This window comes from Harpia harpyja, chromosome 8 (assembly GCF_026419915.1).
Source record: "Harpia harpyja isolate bHarHar1 chromosome 8, bHarHar1 primary haplotype, whole genome shotgun sequence".
NCBI lineage: Eukaryota > Metazoa > Chordata > Aves > Accipitriformes > Accipitridae > Harpia > Harpia harpyja.
In genome coordinates, this window is record NC_068947.1 from 44,507,200 (window position 1) to 44,522,237 (window position 15,038).

The window sequence follows — 15,038 nt, forward strand, 5'->3', positions numbered from 1 at the left end:
GCCCAGTGATGGCCATCATGGATGCAGATTGTTGAGTATGTGGGAGGCACTAATCTAATGCAGGAGACTTGACTCGAATGGTAAATTGTTAATTTTTTTATATTTATTTTTCAACAAATAAATCTTCGTTTCACCTTATGCTCTGTGGCTTGTTTCTTAAGAGTTCCAGTACAGTATGTACACCAAAATGCAGTGAAAAGTACAGACCAAAAAATGCCTGCTGGAGTAAATGATGCCACCGAGTGGAATGGTGTGACCTGTCTTTTGAGGGGAAAGATTCCTCAGGGTTTGGCTTAATTTAACCATTGATTTTCCTCTATAAAACATACACCTAGCTCATTCCAGAGAATTCAAAAGAACATTAAAAAAAGAAAAAGTCAAGAGAGCAGTTGTGGGAAAAGGAGGATGTGCAAACATGAATAAAAAGGTAAGGCGGGTCTGGGGCAAACTGGTGGTTAGCTAGAGCAAGACAAAACCTTCTTTCCCTCCTCCCATTTTTGTATTTTGAAATCTTTAGCCTTATTGCTTTATCACTTTTGCTGCTGGAAAACTAAAGCCTAGTGGTAAAGGCTGAATAGTTATAGTTGCTGCTTTTTTTCATCCCAAGGAGAAAAAAAAATGCCATTTGCAAATGCTTATCTTTTTACATTAGAAGTACCAAGGTGTCTTCCTTCTAAGAAAAAACCCCAAACAACAAAACTACACCATGCCAGGCTGGTTTTCAGTATTTTAAAGCCATCTTTAATAATCAGTTTAAGTCTCCTCATCAAGAGCAATGAAGTAAGGAGTGTTTCCCATGCAGCTGATGGGAGGTGGCCTATGGTAGCAATAATGCATTTAAACATTGAGCAATTCTAGTATCTGTCTTCTGGAAGACTGGGCAGAAAGACTTAGTGCAACAAGTTTTCTAACCCTTTTGACTGACTCCCCTCAGCCTTTTCAGGTAAAGACTGCCAGGCAGCAGAATTAAAGCCCATTCAGACGTTATATTAAGGAAGCAGTATATAGAGCAAAGGTGTGGTGACATGTGAATTGCTTTAACAAAACAGTAACCTGCATCACTTCAGTAATAAACAGGAATTGCAATAAGGAGAATTTAGTAACATATATTCCAGGCAAGACACATGAACCAAAACCTGTTACAGATTCTTCTAGACGTAGTAGTTCTGTCTGGCAGAATTTGGCCTGTTTTGCTTACTGTGTTAAATTTTAAACTTTCCAAGTTAGAAGTTGGGCATTCAAAGAACTTTGTTAAGGCATATACAACTACGAAGGACAAAAGTGGAAGAATCATGCTTCTAGATTATCCAATAATCCACTGAAAAATTCATAATACCAAAGCTGACTTCAGAGGATTTCCAGAGAGAACAAGGTTCCCATTTCTATGTTCTACAAAAAAGCCCCCAAAAGGTAACTAAAATATTGTGATGCATAAAAAGCAATGTTAACTTCTACTGTGTTGAACTGATTTCACCTCCATCTTTATCCTAGCTGTAAAATACTAGAAAATACTGAAGTAGGAGAGGAGATATAAAAGTTGTATTTGAATCAATTTTAGAATTGCACCACCAAGGTTTGGGTTTTGTTTTTTTTTTTTATTAGCTGGCACCTTTAGCAGTGGATTGTGGAGCAACTAGTAAGGGAATCCTTTTGAAGATGAAAGCAGCAGCCGTTGTGCCAACTGAACCTTCCCTGTTCACCCAGCTTCACTTTTTCATCTCTATGCCATAGAGATCATGACGCTTCTGGCTTAAAATAGGAATTTGCTGACGTATTTCTGCGAGTTTCTTCAAATCTGCAGGGGGGGAAGAAAACTATTAGAACAGCAATCAAAAAGGAAAGCTCCTGACTTGCTCAGAGGTAAGGCAGGGGAAAGAGCAGCTTTCATGGAGAATGGGTCTGTAGGGCACTGCAACTGGGCAGCCAGGGCTGAAGGAAGCCTCACCTTTGCTCTTTCCTAAGATGACGGCTTCCTCATAAGTAAGGAAGCTAGAAGAGTATAGTCAAGTGCTGCTTGTTCTTGATTTAATCTAGCAAAGGTGGAGAAGGGATGGGAACATTGCATCATCTGTAATTGCATGTGCAAGCCCACAGACTTAAGCTGTTTCTTCTTAGACTCATGACCAGTACTCGAGAGAGAAAGCAGGAAAAAAACCTTTTAGGCTTACCTATGTCTGTGTATATAACTGCTTCCTCAGCCCCAGCTTTGGCTATGACTTCACCCCTGCAAAATTAAGCACATTTGTTCACAGCATTAACACAAAGGTCTCAAGGCATCAGTCCAGTTGCTGCTGTTTGTACAAAAGGGAGTTCCTACCCTTGATGTCTATGGCTATAAAGACAGGGCTGTCCTAAAAATAGCACCATAATTTGTAACTCTAGCATGATAGAAATAGCTTCCAGGCTTTATATGTGGCACATTATATATGTGACACATACATACTTAACATAAGTATGTTTCTGAAGATCAAGAATCATGGTAAGAGCAACTATGAGAACCAGTGCATGCAAGCATGCAATATACCTCAAGGGGAAAGAAACAACTTCACCAGGGACAAACATCTATGGCAAAGACTAACACTTTCTCCTTTCAGATCCTCCTGACTTTTAATAGGAGTAGACTTTCACTCTGCATGAGCTACTGCACATTATTTATCATGTCTCCCACTAGGTGTTCTGTCACTGCTTTCATCATATAAAGTTAAAAGCTCAAGACATAGATAAAGCTTTTCTTACTTTGCAGTCACCTGGAAGAGAACTATCTGTGGATTTATTTGAAAGGAAAATAACTTCCTGAAGATTTGGTCACTTTTACCTCCTGTGTGACTTCTGCTTAAGTTAGAATATGTCTCTTATCTAGCTGAAAACATTCTTGTTCTTTCTTATGTCAAAGCAGTGTTGTTCTTTGAGGAAATGAAATAGTTTTGTGCAAGCTGTTTAAGATGGTTTAGTTCTGCACAGAGAATTACCATAATGCATTGTATATAATAGACTGCACTTCAGGGAGAAGTTGAAAAGGTCAGCAGCTTAACTAATGCTAAATACTAGTACTAGGTATCTTCTTTGCTACCAAAAAGAATACATACTGTTAAACTAGTTTTAGTTTCTTGTCTTTCAGTCAGACAGTTTTAAAGGATGATTTTGAGAATGTAGGCTTAAGTCTCAGGTGCTTTTTACCAGGAACTTACAACATTTTTTAAGAGTAGATGGAAATGTGGGACTGAAATGTGACTAAGTAAAACATTTTTTTAACCAAGAAAAAGTGGATTTGGTTTTTTTTTTCTGAACTCACCATGGATTTACTACAGTGCTGTGTCCCCAGGCAACATAGGATGCTTTTTCGTCTCTAGCAGGAGATACTGTAGCTACGTAGACTTGATTATCAACAGCTCTGTGTTCACAGAAAGATGAGGGAAGGGGGGAAAAAGTGAGTAGAATTTTTTTTTTATACCACTAATTAATTAAGCTGAAGAGAAAGAATTCACTCTGAAAGGCAAGCTATACATCCTCCTAAGGACTAGCCAAAATTGTAAATGATATGAAGGTCAGAGAAAGCAGAGCCTGGAAAGAAGTCTCTAGCACCTGCTCCAGAGTTGGCAGAATGAATTACACGTTCATTCAGTATGTAGAAAAGTTGATTGAAGCTGACCAAATGAATAAATAATACGGCATTCAGGAATCTTGGAGTCTATTTCTGTGTGTAATTAGAGCAGTTCTCAAATGGTTACTGGCTCTTCTGTCTAGAAGTTTGTGTGTGAAGGGTGCTTACAGAGCCATGGGGGAAAGGTCCTTGAAAGGGCATAACTGGGGAGGGCCGGGCAGGAATGAAGGATAAGCATTTCCTGCTTTTCTCCTTGACAGCAAAATCATTTTGGTGTCCCCGGGAAGGCTTGAGGAATGGTGCAGCTCCAATAGCAGAGTGGCCCTACAGCACCATTTCTGATGCACAGTGTGATTTAGAACACAAGAACAGTTCAGTTCCATGAGCTAAATTCCCTCTGGAACAGAAGGATAAGCTGTTACTTTGGTCTTACCGTCCCCTTTGTAGCAGTTCCCAATGAGCTGGTCCTGTTGTCAGGTTAAAAGCCCCTGGATATATCAGCAGCTGGCAACCTTTGTTAAAAGAAAATTAGAACCCAACCATCACTAAGGAGAAGATGGTTTACCCTAGAATGGCCCTTCACATTGAGACTCAAGGCAAGGTTTCTTTCAGTACTTCTTGACCTCTGCCCAAAATGGAACCAAATAAAGCCTGTTCATGCATGACATGGGTGATATTTACGTCAGCAAAGGCCTGTGATACATTACCAAGTGTTGGGATATACCCATCTCCATCACTCCATCAGCAACTGTGTATCAGGAAATGATTGTTACTTTACTCAGGGAGAACAGACACTCATTTGAATAACAAAGTCTTGGCCACAAGATGCATTTGGTGTTACTAGGTGAGAATAAGAGTGCCTGATCACACAGACTGCCCAGCACATACCACCCTGAAACGGCCCTGCATAGTTCAGGCCTTAGGGCTAACCATGCTCCAGTAGGTGACCCAGCCTCACCTTTCTGTCCGTAGATTTGAGCCATCTCAGCAAATCTGATATCATAGCAGATGCCCAGGCCTACTTTACAGTATGCTGTTCTCAAAACACAAGAGACAACAGTCATATCGCTATCACAAGTACACAAAAGCAATCACAAGCCATCCTGCCAGCTGTTATTTTATGTGTCTCACAGTAACAAGAGGAGCTATATTTAAATGTGTATCCTTATCTGTAACAAGCATTGGCTATTTGTGGGGGAGAATTCATGCTTCATGATGAGAGGAAGACTGTGAGAAGCAGTCTTATCTACCCTTTAACAACAGCCATTTCCACAAGATCATGTTATATCAGGTCTCTGTGTAATGTGTTCCTCTCTGATTTAGCTGCAGGTTTTTCAATTGTTTTCAAGAAAAGAAAGCACACACTGCTCTTCATGGACTAAAGAAACAATACAGTCATGTAGTTTCTTACAGCATGCACATTGCAAGGAGGAAAAAGTGACCATGGGAGATGAGACTCTTCAGAGAGCTCAGTAAACAGGATGTGTTAATTTTTGAACAATGGTAGTGGGGGGAGTAGGTGTCTTGCTTTTTTATCTGATGTGGTTCATTCAAGAATGTTGGAATGGGATTTACAGTTAATTGTCTCCATTGTTATCATCCTCACATGAAACAATGTGCCAGTGTAGCTGTTTGCCACATATTCTTTTCCAAGCCATGTTTTGTAATAATCATTTTAAAGAGGTAACTGCTATGAAAAAATACAGTAACTTCTCTTTAACAAATCAATAGGACCACTATTTATTAAGGGAAGCGCCATGATGTATGTTTCAACACTTTCTACTGCTCTGTCTTTTTGCAATCATATCGCCTTTTTAAAAGTTTCAGAAGTGACCCACAGGCTTGGAACAAACCTAAACTAGACTTGCCGTGGTTGTCAAATGCCTAATATAAATCTGATAGTCTAAAAATCCATTGCGGGGGGGGGGGGGGGGGGGGGGGAAGAGAACTCCAGAATGACTGTAGTGTTATTGTGGTAGAGCTTCTTAAAGAGAGAGCTTGTCTTATACTCACGAGTATCAAACACGGAGAAACTATTCCCTGGACTCAGTGTTTCAGACTCTTTGAACTGTATCTTTCCAGGAACATTAATGTCAAACAAATGAACCTGTAATTATAGTATGATTAATAACAATTAATAACAATTTCTCTGCTAGGTCTTTGAGCATCTTTCTATTAGGCATGTGTTTCCTAGTTACTGTTATCTAGACTACTCTTTTGTTGGGATCCCAACTAAACATTGCTTAAGATTGTGAGATCTCCTAAAGATGATTTAAAGCAGTTTTCTTCTTTACAGAAATACACATCTAAAGTTATTTAAAAAAAAAAAAAAAAAAAAGACTGGCCATTTTAGACAACACATATAATCCTTGTGACCCAAGTGATGCACATATCAAATGTTTATACTGTTTAGAATGCCCTGTCCTTCTCCAATGCAGTAATAGAGAGTAGTTAAAAACAGCTAAAAATATTACAATTACTTTGGAGTATGGCTCTATATCTTCTTCGTGGAAAGAATCCCTGCAAAATACCTAGATATCTTGATCTAATGAGTAATTTTGCAAAAGAAAGGATACATATAAAATATCTTGAATTTGCCAGGATGATTTTAAAGTATGTTAAAGCAGGTGATATTTTCCTCTCTAAGATTTGAGTCCCATTCCTGCAAAACGTCTCCAGAAAATACCCTCACCAAGTCATAAAGTTCCCATGACTTCATCTATGCAGATGCCTCTTGGCCCCTGCAGACAGTCTTTATCGCTCCCTTGCAACGAAGATTCTGATCCTGACCACAGCTTCCTAATAATACAGCTGTTTTTATATTATTATTTGTTCATATTTACACAGTACAAGCCTGCACTCATTCTACAAACAACTACCAGGCTTGCAGACTGCTGTGGTATGATAGATGGAAGGCAACATAGTACTTCAGAAAGTAATCTAACAGTGTAGCTAAGTGTAGAATCAGTTCACCAAATAAATTAATACCTGCACCACCTTATTTGTTCCAAGTAACCTTGCATTCTCTTTTTTGTTTTTTCCTTGAAAGAAATAAGATGTTGTTCACCTAAGGAATGATACCTGTATGCATAGTCAGGTTAACAGAAACTACACTCATAACTACAGTTATGAATAGGAGGTAGTTTCTTGGAAGGCACAAAGCAATGTCTAGGTGGAAGACGACAGTAAGCAAGCATCAACCACAAACAGCAGACACAGCTTAACTATGGGACTTGGACTTCAGCTGTCTGCACTAATCATACATATAGCACACAAAAGTATGTAAAGAACAGTATTTATGGTAACAGAAGGACTAAACCCACTGGGAACCTGAGGGAAGATCCTGATTCCATGTAAGTGGCACTATATTTTACAGCTAGACCAAGGTACACAGATGAGTTGGATCAGGATTTACTCTTTACCACAGTTTTTCCAGCATCTGGGAAAAGCCCATCATGCCTTCTGCATTTTGTCATCCTTACCCAGAACAAATTTATGACCACCTTTAGAAGGGGTATGTACATGTCTCAAATAAAAATTACATGCAATTTTACTGACAGTACACAACTTATTATTAATGCAAGCTTCTACTAATTCACATCACCTTTAGGCACAGATGAAATCATTTGTGCAACACTGCTGAGAAACCTTTCAATAACAATATTCTGCCATCTTACCTTCCTATGCTTTGCCAATATAGCACCATCAGGCCCAAAGACAGTACATGTATTATACAGTTTTCCATCATCCTCTTCTGGAATGGATCCTTTGTAAAGGTGAGAACAAAGATTTCCCCCACTGTATTATATGGAATTTTGATCCAATGGCACTATTAAACATTGCCCGTATTTCCCTCAATGAGATGGTCACTAAGAGTAAACTACCTCCAACGAGATATATGCTGCACTCCTTTGCAACTTCTGAGAGCATTTGTGTTGATTCGCCAGGGATCTTCTCTGCATACTCCTTAAAGTACTGAGTTCCGTATGGAGAATTAAAGCATTCCTAGAGTTAGGGAAAAAAGAAAAAAAATTACATTAAAATCAAGTAACACCACTGCAAGGAGATGTACTTGACCTTTCAAACTTCTCTCTATCAATGTTCTCATACAATCTTTAGTTACAGGAGTTTATTTTACAGGAGTTCAATAAGCAAATCAGAAAATATCAGGAGGCCAGAGAGACTTAACGATCAGAGAAAATGTGGTGGGTGTGTTGGTGAACATGTGCCAAACATAACATGAGCTAGGAGTATCATGTAAGCTGCAAGTTAGAAGGCTAGCGTATTTATCTGTCTACACTTAGCAAGGGATGTTCTCATCAGAACAATGGAACAAGTTCCACCTAGCTCATTTGCCAAGTTACAAGCTAAACAGATCCTTTCAAAGCTGTGAGGTGCTTGTGCTTGTCCACAGCCCATGATTTCTTCATTTTGAAAAGGACCTTTGCAAAAGCATGCATTTCTCAAAATTACTTATTCTTTTGCTAAAACAATCCTTTAAACACCATTTCCTCACAACTGAACAGTGTCTTCTGTCCTAGGCTCTAGTTAAAGATTTGCTATCCCTCAGAACCAGTCGTGTAATCTTTAGACAGTAAGATTAACAGAGCAGTTTAAATGCCTAAACTAGGTGGCTAGCAGTATTTGAGATGGCCAAAATATCCAAAGCTCTTACTGTGCATTATATTTGCTGGCTCTGTGAGGATGTGAGGCTTGCCATCCCCATTCCCAACACTTTTTTGTCCCCTAAAGGAGTATAGCTGAAGGCCACAAATGGGCTATCAAACAGTACCAGCACCTACTCTTCAGCAAGTGATTCCCAGTCCAAGCACCCGTCTCAATTGTTACCTTTGCTTGCTAGAAGTTGTACGAAGACCAAAAAAAAAAAAAAAAAAAAAAAAATCAAGCTGTGAATAGCACAGTAAATTTATGCCTTAACCACTCAAGCAAACTTAACAACCGTAGTAGATTCTACTGAACTGGAATAACTGAACCAAAACTGGATGGATGTTTTTGCCCTGTATACAGACACTGGGCCAGCAGGTACCAACTAACCCACAGCAGAATTTGTAGATGGAAGAGGCAGGAAGGGAAGTCTCCGCATGCTGTCAAATGAGCTTCCCACGCTTTTGAAAGTTGGATTGAACTTCAAGGAAATGAAAGCAATGCCAGCTGCCTCCACCTTCACCTTGCCGCTTGCAGTGTCAATGGGGGTGGTACTGGAACCGTAGGCTCAAGACAACAGGCAGAGCTCTGTGCAAGGTTGCACTAGCAGTGCATGGGGCTGTTCCTAAGTTAATGCTGGAACAAAACTGCAGGCTGTCTGCACAGATCACCTAGTCCTGTGCTCGCTGGGTGAAAACCTGGCTGGATGGATGAGCCCAGAGGGTTGTGGTGAATGGGGTGAAATCCAGTTGGCGGCGGGTCGCAAGTGGCGTTCCCCAAGGCTCGGTGTTGGGCCCCGTTCTGTTTAATATCTGTATCGATGATTTGGACGAGGGGATCAAGTGCACCCTCAGCAAGTTTGCAGACGACACCAAGTTGGGAGGCAGGGTCGATCTGCTTGAGGGTGGGAAGGCTCTACAGAGAGATCTGGACAGGCTGGATCAGTGGGCTGAGGCCAATCGTACGAAGTTCAACAAGGCCAAGTGCCGGGTCCTGCACTTCGGTCATGGCAACCCCATGCAGCGCTACAGGCTTGGGGAAGAGTGGCTGGAAAGCTGTCTGGTGGAAAAGAACCTGAGGGTGCTGGTTGACAGCCGGCTGAATATGAGACAGCAGTGTGCCCAGGTGGCCAAGGGGGCCAACGGCATCCTGGCTTGTATCAGAAATAGCGTGGCCAGCAGGAGCAGGGAAGCAATTGTTCCCCTGTACTCGGCACTGGTGAGGCCGCACCTCGAGTACTGTGTTCGGGGCTGTTTAGTCTGGAGAAGAGGAGGCTGAGGGGAGACCGTATAGCTCTCTACAACTACCTGAAGGGGGGTTGTAGTCAGGTGGCTGGTGATAGCACGAGAGGAAATGGCCTCAAGTTGTGGCAAGGGAGACTTAGGTTGGATATTAGGAAAAATTTCTTTACCGAGAGGGTTGTCAGACATTGGAATAGGCTGCCCAGGGAAGTGGTTGAGTCACCATCCCTGGAGGTATTAAAAAAGCACACAGACAAGGTACTCCAGAACATGGTTTAGTGGGCATGGATGATGGTTGGACTCGATGATTTTGAAGGTCTTTTCCAACCTAAATCATTCTATGATTCTCTCCAAAGTGGTAAGAATACAGGGACAGATCTTTGAAGTGCTGTCTATCAGTTTCTAGATTCAAATAGGATTCTGTTTTTATTTCCTTATCCATAAACATTACAAATTGTTTTTCTCTCACAAATTTTTCCTAGTTCAGAAGTGAAAAAAGTTTAACACATCAAGGCTAACATGTCACAGGAAAACTGCCGTATGCCTCTGCAAAGGTGTAGATTATATACTCAGTGCAAGTTAGTTTTGTTCTTTACCTAGTGCGACTTTAAAAAAAAAAAAAAAAAAGTGGAGGGAAGAGAATATTTCATGCTCACATCCTAATGCCAGCACAAAATTTACCTCCCAAAAGTCTCTGAAAAACCTTGCCCTTGTTTGACAAATTTTACTCTAAAAGCATAAATTACCATTGGCAAAGCAAGTACGTCAACTAGGTCTGGAAAACTCAATGTTTGTACACATGATGAAACTAGCAAATAATAATCTCAATGTAGGAGGCCCAGACTGAATAATCAAAGGTAACATTTGCAACACAAGGGCTGTGTTAGCACAGAGGAGCTGGGAGGGTTGCTTAAGACCTCGCCTGTGACAGCAGGAGGGAAAACATTCTATGTGTAAAACATTCAGACCAAAAGTTCACTCAGAGAAGAACTTTGCACTCCCTGAGTCAGATGCTGCAGGGCACAAGGGTAAACACACTTATCCCCAGGAACAGAGGAAAAAAGCTGAAATCTGCACTGGGAAGGTCACCTCATTGCTAGCGCACTCATTGTATGAAAATTCAGCACAGTAATCATGGCTGAAGTCCAAAAAGTAAATAAAAAATGATCAGTAATTTTAAGTGGCTATTTATGTTCCCACACGAGGAAATCAGAAGAGAATACATTTTAATCATAATTCAGCCACAAATGACCCACTGGAAATGTCTTAAGTCTATTTTGTTTCTCATGTAGTATCTAATCTAGAATGATTATAGCAAAAAGAGTCACTGTATACTTGTTTTCTTTCATCTTTGTATCAACATTCTTTAGCTGAAAATCGCCTTTTCCTACATTTCTAGCACAGAAAGCTTCTGCAAAGATTCAAACCACAGTGTCACTTTTGTGACTTCAGAACATACCAGTGACGGAATTGCCTGCGATTTAAACCAGCACAAACTTAACCAGAATCTTATATCACAAAAAAGACAACCTGCTTTTTTTTTTTTGCTTCTTGTTTTCCCCCCTCTTAAGTGTGCTGCTAGACAGAACCCCTGTTTTTTTCCTATTTTGGAGTCTCATACAGCATCTAAGCTATCCAGAGAGAAACAGGAATATATAATGCATGACTAACACTAGAAAGAGGTTTCCAAGGGTTGAGGTATAGGTGCTAAGGCGACCATGATCTTTACTCACAGGTAGAGCCACAACTTTTGCTCCTTTAGCTGATGCTTCTCTCACCAGTCCACAGGCTCGTTGAAGGTTATCTGATTTAACAGCAGATACATGAAGCTGAATAAGAGCCAGGCGGAAGTCTAATGGCAGAAAAAAGAAAATTAGTCAGCAGAATTCCCCCAGGAAAAACTCTTCAAAATTTGAATCCACTAATGTGCATTTAACAAAATAAATTTGCTTATTTATTAACATATACAAACCCCACTTCCAACTCATTCTGTGGTCTGTGACTCTGGAAACAGTCTCTTAAAACAGGGAGAACATTCAAACCTAGGCTTGCTAATGGGAACCATACATAGCCGTCACTCTGCTCAGGTCAAAGATGAGAGAGTTCACATGCTAGTAACACTTAGCCTAGGCAGTATCCAGCCTAAGTTCTACTGTAAGATACCGTGTGACAGAAAGGGAGACCACTAGTCAACCTAGACCTGCTTCTTCCTTCCCAGTTTGCTACACGCTTTGTGAGCCTATCTTTATGTTGCACCCGTTGCCTGATGAGCACTGCATGTCCTAAAATGCCACTAGCAAACTAAATGATTGGATAATCCCAAAAGCATCAAATATGGGAATAGTTTGCTTTTATCCCTCAAATCACACCTGGCCTGGGAAATGGCTATAAAAAAAACCATAAAGGTAACATCTTTCCTGATCATTTCCTCGCAATTTGGTTTCTAGCCAAGGGACAATCGCAAGTGTTATCAACACTGTCTCTACTGTGGCTAAGCAGGATTTATATTTGCAGGATCTTGAAGTACGCAAGTGGGAGAGATCAAACCAGGTTTTGTGCACACCCCTTGGACTTCCTTCCATGAATCTCCTAGTACCTTGGGCTGTAGGAAAACACATCCTGATCAGGTAGAACCATCTCCTTTTAAAAAATAAACAACGCTCTGACTTCATAGAAAAGTACCTCAGTTTCAAAGCACCTCTCTTCTCTGGAAAACTCCCCTGCCATACAGTCAAAGACCACTACGGGATAAAGAAAAAGTAGCAAGCAACACAGCCTCAGTGGTCAGGGAAACAGAACGAACTGATTCAAGTGAAGATGAGATCTGGTCAGGAACAGTCAAGGCAGAATATCTTTCTTCCTACTTTAGATCTCACTTCAGTAGCTAAGCAGCTAATTTCTAGAGGTTAAGCAAATGATTAACTGCTCACTTTGCCACTCTTCACATGAGAGACTCTTAATATTTGGTTTATTGAGTAAACAAAGCTTCACTGAGATTTTGAACAGATATCACCATAGTTAGCTTCCAGACACACATAGATAACTATACTGGGAATCTGTCTAAAACTTTCCCATATTTGTGGAATGTGTTTTAGCTCAGAGAAATTGGACACTTAAAGATTTACATTTCAGCATAAAGTCACTTTTGCAAGAAAACCAAAAGAGCACCTACCAGGAAAAATTTTAACTAACTTCCTTTGCATAATGTTTAAACCACCAGGAAACCATTAATCTTATTTTCCCCATGCCTCGGGTTTGGAGTTTGTTAAAGGGCAGAATTAAAGGTCAGCCACAACAGAATACCTGTACTTGTACCCACAGTTTTGTTTAAAATTAGCGTTGAGGCGTAGAAGTAATAGAAAGACAGAGAAATGTGCAACAGTGCTGTAAAGGCCCAAGATCTCCTCTTCTGGCCTTGCTAAGCTGCCTCAAAAACTTCTTTAAAAGCAATTCTTAGGATAAGCCTATAGCAATGCAAACCACAACCAGGTAAAAGCATATCGGGGTACAACACTGGTTCGTATTTGTATCACTATGAAACACGTATTTTTGGAAAACCAGAAGCTCAGCACGTCCCGTTTGTTCAGATCAAGCTTCCCGACAAACTGACAGTTGCAGCAGTACCGACAGAAGCATGGCAGGCGTTCCCTACCAGGCCATTACAAAGCCAGCGTGCCCAGGGCAGCTCCCTCTAGGACCTTAATTATTTGACACCCCTTCGAAGGCTCAGAGACAGCACACCCAGGGCCGAGGCCTTTCCGGCCCGGACTAGGCCCGGAGACTACTGGCCGCGGCAGCAGCCAGCCCCCGGCCCGTCCCCACGGCCAGGTAAGAGGATAAGGGCCCGCTGGGGAGAAGCGGGGGCCGGCAGCGGCTGAGGGCGGCCCCCGGGGGAGGCGGTGACTCCGCGGCGAACCCCGGGGCCAGCGGGGAAGCCGGCACTGCGCCGCGGCCCTTCTCACCGGCTGAGGCCCGGGGCGGGAGGCCGGAGCTCCGCTAGAAGGGCGAGTTCAACCCCATGTCGGCCCTTTTCCCCACGTCGCCGGCCGGGACCGGGCCGGGAGGGAGTACGAGGAGGAGGAGGAGAGGTAGGAGAGGAAGTAACCGTTCCTCCGCGCACGCCGCCACTCACTGGCCATGGCTCCGCGCGCCGCCCGCATCCCCACACGGCCCCGGCTCCTCCCTTATAGAGCGGGGCGGCCCGGCAGGGCGCATGCGTGCGGGCACCGGGCAGGGGGCTGCTGGGAAATGTAGTCCCGCCCCGGCTGCGGCTGCGGCTGCGGCTGCCACTGCCCCGGCAGGAAAGGGGAGCGCCTCTCCGGCAGGGCCTGCGGCGGGATTTGTTTAAAAACTACGCCTATACTGCTTTTAAAAAGTCTGGCCAGTTCCTTGACCCGATTTCACAGCACTTCCCCACGCAGTTTTGCTGACAGAGCTCGAGGGAGCAGCGCAGCCTACCTTCAGAGCAGGAACGAGGAGGGGATGACATACCCCAACCCCAAATGGCTGCCGAGCCTTCCCCCCTACGTAACCCCAGTGGATGGCAGGGAGCTGGGAGTACTCCTCCAGTGCCAGTTCAGCACTCGGCAAAAACAGCTGTGCATCTACATCTCTTGGTGCTGGGCCCAGAGCTGATGTGCTGACATGGCATTTTTCCAGCCCCATGTGATGGGTAGCAGCCCTGAATTTGTTAAGGGCTCGTCCCAAGAGATCTCTAGCAGTTTACAGGTAACTCCTTCACCTGGCACATTCCCATCTTTTTACAAGTGCAGCATTTTCTAAGGTAGAAACCAATATGCTAACTGCCATGCTGGTTTTATTACTAAACACTGAGTGCTCCCTGTTACTCAACACAGAACATTGTAAAATATACACGTGAGGCCGCAGTCTCAGGCTTTTTAAAAGCATGTTTGTAGAACTGTAGATTCATGTTGGGTAGAGGCAGTATTTCTCACGCAAGAATATCTCCACAAGTTGAAAGCACACGACAGCAGAAGGGGCAAAGATAAAACAAAGTGGGTAACCCAGGGTGACCAATCTCTTACACATGTTGGGCTGAAGCCACTTTCAGGAAACATGCAAGAAAGAAAGGAGGAGAAGTATGCAACCACCATAAAATGCACAACCACCACTGTGTGCAGCAGTTACAAACCTTCCTTCAACAGAAACACTGTTCAATCTAACCCTTTGGAGTAGGAAAGGGAGCACCTCATTCCAAACTGAGCAAGGCAAAGGATGGAAGAATTACTGGCAGTGGACAACTGCAGATGAGGAGGGGATCCAGCAGCACTTTGGCAGGCCTCCCTCCCTTTTACACATGCCCATGGTAGCAGAAACAGCATATACAAAGTTGGTTTTTTTTTTTTTTGAACAGCACACCTTGCAGGACTCCAGGTGTGAAGAACGGCTGTCTCCTGAGTTCACACAAGGTTTAGGGCAGCGCACAAAATAAGAAAATAAGGAGTGAAGCAGTATCATCCCTTCAAGGTGAAAAACACAGGCTAAAACCCCAGTGTTTCCCATGGTTCAGA

General features: G+C 42.5%; 1 protein-coding gene across 1 annotated transcript; it reads right to left on the minus strand.

The window, feature by feature from the left end:
- Window positions 1-1,086: 1,086 nt before the first annotated feature.
- NIT2 (nitrilase family member 2) lies at window positions 1,087-13,710 on the minus strand. The gene is made up of 10 exons (XM_052794773.1): window positions 13,640-13,710; window positions 11,241-11,359; window positions 7,486-7,606; window positions 7,279-7,367; window positions 5,615-5,708; window positions 4,560-4,634; window positions 4,035-4,113; window positions 3,293-3,391; window positions 2,169-2,224; window positions 1,087-1,795 (listed from the first exon to the last, which is right to left on the minus strand). Exons 1-10 carry the CDS (start codon window positions 13,665-13,667, stop codon window positions 1,707-1,709), a joined length of 849 nt encoding a protein of 282 aa, XP_052650733.1. The 5' UTR covers window positions 13,668-13,710; the 3' UTR covers window positions 1,087-1,706.
- Window positions 13,711-15,038: the final 1,328 nt, after the last annotated feature.

Coding starts and splice junctions, on each gene's coding strand:
- NIT2 (XM_052794773.1), bottom strand. CDS start 13,667: ATGCGGGCGGCGCGCGGAGCCATGGCCA. Junction 7,368..7,485: donor CAGCATATATCTCGTTGGAG/GTAGTTTACTCT, acceptor ACCTTTACAAAG/GATCCATTCCAGAAGAGGAT. Junction 4,114..4,559: donor TCAAATCTACGGACAGAAAG/GTGAGGCTGGGT, acceptor CTTTTAACAAAG/GTTGCCAGCTGCTGATATAT.